This window comes from Malaclemys terrapin, chromosome 1, assembly GCF_027887155.1.
Source record: "Malaclemys terrapin pileata isolate rMalTer1 chromosome 1, rMalTer1.hap1, whole genome shotgun sequence".
NCBI classification, from domain to species: Eukaryota; Metazoa; Chordata; order Testudines; family Emydidae; genus Malaclemys; species Malaclemys terrapin.
This window is the reverse complement of record NC_071505.1, coordinates 102397060-102403184: the sequence shown is the minus strand read 5'-3', so window position 1 is coordinate 102403184 and position 6125 is coordinate 102397060. Positions and strand designations below refer to the sequence as shown.

Here is a 6125-nt window from a genome sequence, read left to right as displayed (position 1 = left end):
TCCTTTGCTCCACCCTTTCCACGAACATTAGGCTTGAATTTTATCGAGGACCTGCAAAATCACCTTCAAAACTGCCATTGACTGCATATCGATTAGCACAGCTGCTCGGCCAGGGTTCCAACATGAAGCACTTTACCATCGTGCCCTGTACTACCATCACCCTCGTCTTCCTCTCCATCATTCTTCGGAGTTCTTACTTCGCAGGTAATTCTGTTCTATTTAACAGGAGTACTTGTGGCACCTTAGAGATTTGTTAGTCTCTAAGGTGCCACAAGTACTCCTGTTCTTTTTGCGGATACAGACTAACACGGCTGCTACTCTGAAATCTGTTCTATTTAGGTTCTTATACTGCAGCCGTCACCTAGGTATTCAAGTGCCTTGCACCTCAGCAGGCAGATGATTAATGGAGTAAACAAAGATTTTGTTCTTGATTTATGCAAGAAACAAGCCTCTGTCCCTTATCTAAGAAGTGTAAAGAACTGGTGCTGGTTAAAATTAGTGATAGTTGCTGAAAAAGGATTACTTGAGGGGAGCACTCACAGTATCTTTTGGAAGAGATTTGATGTTGCCAGGTACCTGCTTTAACAATGCCACAGTCTGCTGATTCAGCTGTAGTTTGTTCTGTAGGATGTTAAGTACTGGAGGCAGCTACAGAAGAGACATGTGGCTTCCATACTGCTGGGTTGAACGGCCACTTTAAAGTATCCAGCATTTTTCAGTATAATTTGGTTCAGTCTTTAACCGCTAATTATTCCAGACAACCAATTCTCGCTGCTCCCTTGAGAGGAGTGGCTGCTTAAAACAGGGCAGGTATTTTCCTCTCAGGATATTGCGTCCATTTAGGCATCAGAATTTCTGTAACTCTTTCAGCAGATTTTTAAAGATGGGCTACTTAGGGTACGTCTACACTGCCCTGAAAGCCCCACAGCACTGCTGCGGTTGGCCTGGGTCAGCTGAGTCTGGCTGCAGGATACACACTCAGGCTTGGGCTGGAGCCCACGAGGAGGGAGGGTCTCAGAGGCCGGACCCCAGCCTGAGCTTGAACATTCAGACTGCTATTTTTAGCCCCGCAGCCCGAGCCTCACGAGCCCAAGTTAGCTGGCCCAGGCTCTGAGACTCAGTGCCGTGGGCTTTTTATTGCAGTGTAGATGTACTCTGAGTTTGCTTTCACAGTATCTCTTTTTCAGCTAGACTGTACAAGTAGAGATTATAACCACAAGGCTGCTTTGTACTTCTGTGGTGCCTTTTTCCAAAGATCGCACATTATTTTACAAGCTTCACAACACTCCTCTGAGGTAGTTATTAACCCTGTTTTATGGATGGAAAAGCTAAACACAGACTGATGAAGTGAGTTGTCCAAGGTCAGGCAGCAAGTTGTAGCAGAAGCGGGAAAAGGAACTGGAAGTCCGGACTGCTCCTGTCCTTTTCTAAGCTGCTCTCAATATAGCTGTGCGGCGGGAAAGGACAGGATTCGCAACTCCCTGAGGCCAACTGACCTAAAGTCAAAGGTGGCACACAAGAACGTTATTCTGAATGGGAAGATTTCTTTAGTATTTCCTTTAACCTCAAATTTCGTGGCTCGATATTTCTAAAAACAAGGAACAAAATTTCTGAAAAACCAAACCAAACGAGGCAGGATGGTCTTGTAGTTAAGACACTAGACTGGGACGTCGGAGACCTGGTTCAATTCTTAGCTCTGTCAGCCTTCCTGTGTGACATTGGACAATTCATTCAGGTGGGGATTTTCAAAGGGGCCTAAGGAAGGAAGACAACTCCTAGGCCCCTTTAGAAATCCCAGCTTTAATCTCCTTGTGCATCAGTTCCCCCAGTTGTACAAACGAGATAGTATCTCCTTCCCTCCCACTATTTGGCTGTCTTGTCTATTTAGACTGTAAACTTTTGGGAGCAAGGACTGACTATTCCTATGTTTGTAGAGTGCCTAGGCACAACGGAGCCATGATAAAAAAAATTAAGCATTCTTTATGCCTTTCGTTACAAGAGACTTCTTTCTAAGCTAGTGCTGACAATGGTGGTCTGAGGGGAAGGGAACCCAGAGGAGGCAGTATCCTAGAACACACATCTGGGAACTGTGGGCTTTAACAGTAGAAGCCTCTTGCAGCACTGGCAACGTACAACAGCCAGACCAGGGGCAATCTCCTCCCGCACTAGCGATAGCTGTAGATCAGCTGAACAACGTGCACTGTGAGAGACAGCACCTGCCCTGGCAGAAAACGCCGTGCTCTGACATTTTACCTGTGCCACAGGAAAAAATCTCTCTACCCCAGTTCTTCTCGCAGAAGAGGATCATCAGCAGATTCCAGACGGGCCAAGACATTTCTCCATTTCCTGTCTTTGCTTTTCCTGTCTACGGTACCTTTTCTCCTGTGCTTTTTCCTTCCAGAGGCCGAAATGAGCTCCAGTGTCTCCTTGACACACCGTGAGGACAATGGGAGCCAATGGCCATGCCCTGGTAAGACGACTTTGATTCATTACTACAGCTCCTAAGCCTAGTGGTGAGATTACACAAAAAAGGCATCGAAAGGCAGCCATGGGGTAGGATTTATGTGCTATGATGCACTTAACCCAAAGCTCAGGTTATGGTAAAGTTCTGTGAAACATTTTACTAGAATCCTAAATTCATCTGATATGGGTGGCTTTTGAGGCCTAGTGCTTCCTGGGACCATTCAGCCCAGGTTCACAACTTTCACGGGCCTGGACTAACTCAGTTTGCACAGCCTTTGGTTCCACATCCCTTTCCACACAAACCAGACCTTCGTTTTCTCAGGCACCAGTGTTTTGAGCCCCTTCCCTCCCAGCCAGACCAGCCACATCTGTAGGGTGCTAAACCCCTTCTTAAAGAGCCCATTGTCCCCTCCCCCCAATCCCCAGTTGCCAATCCTTCCCCAAACTGCCTAATGCACTGAGTTTAACTAGTCCAAGAGCCTCCTTCCAGCTGCTAACTGCTCCAGTGCGTCCAATCTCATCCTCTTTCCCAGGTGCCAAACATTCCTGTGAGCCATGCACCTCCACCGGACTTTTCCCTGCTTCAGAATGACACCCCCCCCAACTCACTCATATTTAAATGAAATTTGCCTTCCCTCCCCCCTTGCTTTTTTTCTTGGAACCAGCTACTTGTACCATAATCCATCCCTGGAATCAATCAGTGGACAGATGCTGAATTATGTGTTTTCAAAGGATGCCCCCTTGGGGGAACAGCAGCTCTTGAATGGAAGAGTTAATACTGTGTCCCACCACTCTATGCATTCAGCTAAATGAAGGCAATTGGACAGAGTGTGTAAAACTGGGGCATGAGGAGTTAGAGAGAGCAGACTGTAGAGGCCAGGATCAGGTACATGCAAAAGTCATTCCCCCACCTTCCCTCTGGCAAAGAGAAGCCCGTTATGTGTAAAATGACCTGGATGGCTATTTTGCTTTCTCTGCCATCAGATGTGCAATTCTGCCAGGATGTCGCCAATTGCTGCCAGATTGGGGTAGACGAGTACGGCTGGATTGCAGCTGCTGTTGGCTGGAGCCTCTGGTTTCTGACTCTTATCCTGCTCTGCGTGGATAAGATCATGAAACTCAGTCCCGACGAACCCAAGTATTTGCAAGCATGAGAGTTGCCAAGCCAGCAAGCACCACCGTCCACCATGGTCATTCAGGCAGGAGCAGATGGGTTAAGAAGCAATGTAACTGCTTTGCTGAAGAAAGAAAAGGATAGTCAGGCATCTTATACTAAAAACGGGTCTAGATCCAAGTGAGGCATGGCAGTGCCTTCCCCAGGAGGTTTTATAGCTGATCCGCTCGAGCCAGCCAAGTCCTGGAGTGGATTCCAGTCCCTTGTAGTAATTTACAATTAGCCCTATCATGCAGAATGCCCCCTCTTTCCTGGATACCTGTACTCTGCTGTGAGCTTGCCACCTGCAATTCACCTATCATTAGCCCACATAACGCTTACAGAGGACAGTTCAGTACATAGCTTTTCACTGTTGAGCAGACAACAGGTTAGTGAAGCTAATTTTATTTATAAAAAGATGCCCCCTTTAGCAGCTCCATAGTTAAGAGTGTGTAACCTGGACCAAATCCTCAGCTGGTATGAATTGATGTAACTCCACTGCTTTTATGGAGTTCTCTTCACACGAAAGTTGCACTGGTTAAACTAAAAGTGCATTAAAACTGATTTATTTAAAGGAGTGCAGACTTCTGTGTGGACACTCAAGGCTTGTCTACACACTAAAATTGTGCTGGCTTAATTTAGAACTGATTTAGTTCAGCTAGTGCAACTTCTGTGTATGGATTTTCTTGAATCAGTTCAAAATTGCACCAGTTTAATTTAAATCAGTTTTTTAATTATATATTTAAACGACTGTGAACCCACCTGGACTCACTTTGGTTTAAGAGAGCCTCATTTTATTTTAATAAACCTGTTCACGGTCAACAAACTAAACCCAAAAAAGCCACCGTTAAACCAAAGTAAGAATGTCCACACACGGGTTTGCACCCTTTGAACTAAATTATCTTAAATTCACACTTTAGGTTCCAACTGTGCAACTTTCCTGTCTAGACAAGGCTCAAGTCAATTAAAAAACCCACCTTTAAGCCCTTGTCTACACCTGTGGTGGTGGCGGCGTGTAGGTACATGTAGCTCCACAGCGCAGTGAAAAGTGGGGAGGCAGTGGGACCTGTGAGGCACTGCTCGGATGTGTAGAGAGCTGGGTAGGGTATATACCCTAACAAGACACCATTTAATACAAGGGAACTCCTCTGTGGAGAGAAACACTGAGCTGAAATTAAGATCAGGAAATGAAGCATTAAAAAGGAAGGACTTTATTCTTTTGTGGCTTTTTTATTGTGAATTTTTTTTTAAACATGCGCAGAAACACCAGTAGGAAACAATCACAAAACATTGCTCATCAAGAAAACCTCACCATTTCAACATGCAAAAACGAAACAAAAGCAACATTCACCTGACAAATATTGGTGTTGGACCCGCCAACTACTCCTTTTCACAAAAAATATATATAAACTTGTATATTTACAAACTTACAGAAACAAAGGATTTGTATTTTGTTGTCATTGATTGAAAGAACAGTGACAGTTAAACACCGTAAATTATGGATGAATCACAAATCTTATAGCTATATATACACACACACACAATGGTTTTGTCCTGATCTATTATTTTAATGGTGGAAAGTTGTGTATTGGTCTGACTGCAACATGATGTATGTTGTCAAAAACACCACATATTGCCTAGTGTCCACCTGCTGCAGAACCCTTTCTATTCTTCGCCAGTTTTAGGGAGATTGTTCTCCAGATTAGAAATAGATCAGTGGCTGCTGGAAGTGGGATTAGCTACGATTTCTATAGTTTTTTCATTACCTTGGCTAAGTTTGGAAAAAAATCATGGCTCTTGATATGGTGCAATTCCACCAGAAAATATACTTTATACACCAGTGTCTTGGGGCAACAGCCTCCCCTTCTCAGCAAGAGGCCGGTCTGAATTAAATTTACCAAATTAATTATTTAGAATTTCTGTTGTAAAATGGATATATCCCAGATCCCCAACTCCTGTGTAAATTTCTTATGTAGTACAAGGGTCTTGTTTGCAAGCTGCATAAACCCTTTGCATTTGACATTACCAAGAGACAACTACACAGTACAGCATATGATTTTAAATACCTATTTGGGGCTGGATCCATAGCCTTTCAGTTGGAATCACTCCATTGACTACAGGGGCTTTGCATCAGGCCCTTAAGGAAAATGTAGTCCTGTTTATGAATGTCATGAGTATAATACTACCATCATCAATATGCTCTGGAGTCCTTAGAAGAAGTGGCAGTATCCAAAAAGCTCCCAGGCTACCAGTGCAAACAATTTAACAGTCCCATTTGTACACAGTAAGTTATGATGTAATTAAAACTCTTCTAAAAACAAAGACGGTCAACGAGGCATGTATTATATTTTTGCAATGATGACACATGTTGTGAGAGACAAGCACAATGTAAAATCTACACACACACACACACGGCAAAATAGCCAACTGGTCTTCCAGTAACAGGATTTCAAGAATCAGACAGCAATGGCAGAAAGTGCAAAATTTAAGATTGTATCCAAAAGACTCT

General features: G+C 44.0%; 1 protein-coding gene across 1 annotated transcript; it reads left to right on the top strand.

The window, feature by feature from the left end:
* On the top strand, positions 1-4830 carry TMEM213 (transmembrane protein 213). The gene is made up of 3 exons (XM_054033572.1): positions 1-204; positions 2402-2470; positions 3448-4830. Exons 1-3 carry the CDS (start codon positions 123-125, stop codon positions 3615-3617), a joined length of 321 nt encoding a protein of 106 aa, XP_053889547.1. The 5' UTR covers positions 1-122; the 3' UTR covers positions 3618-4830.
* Positions 4831-6125: the final 1295 nt, after the last annotated feature.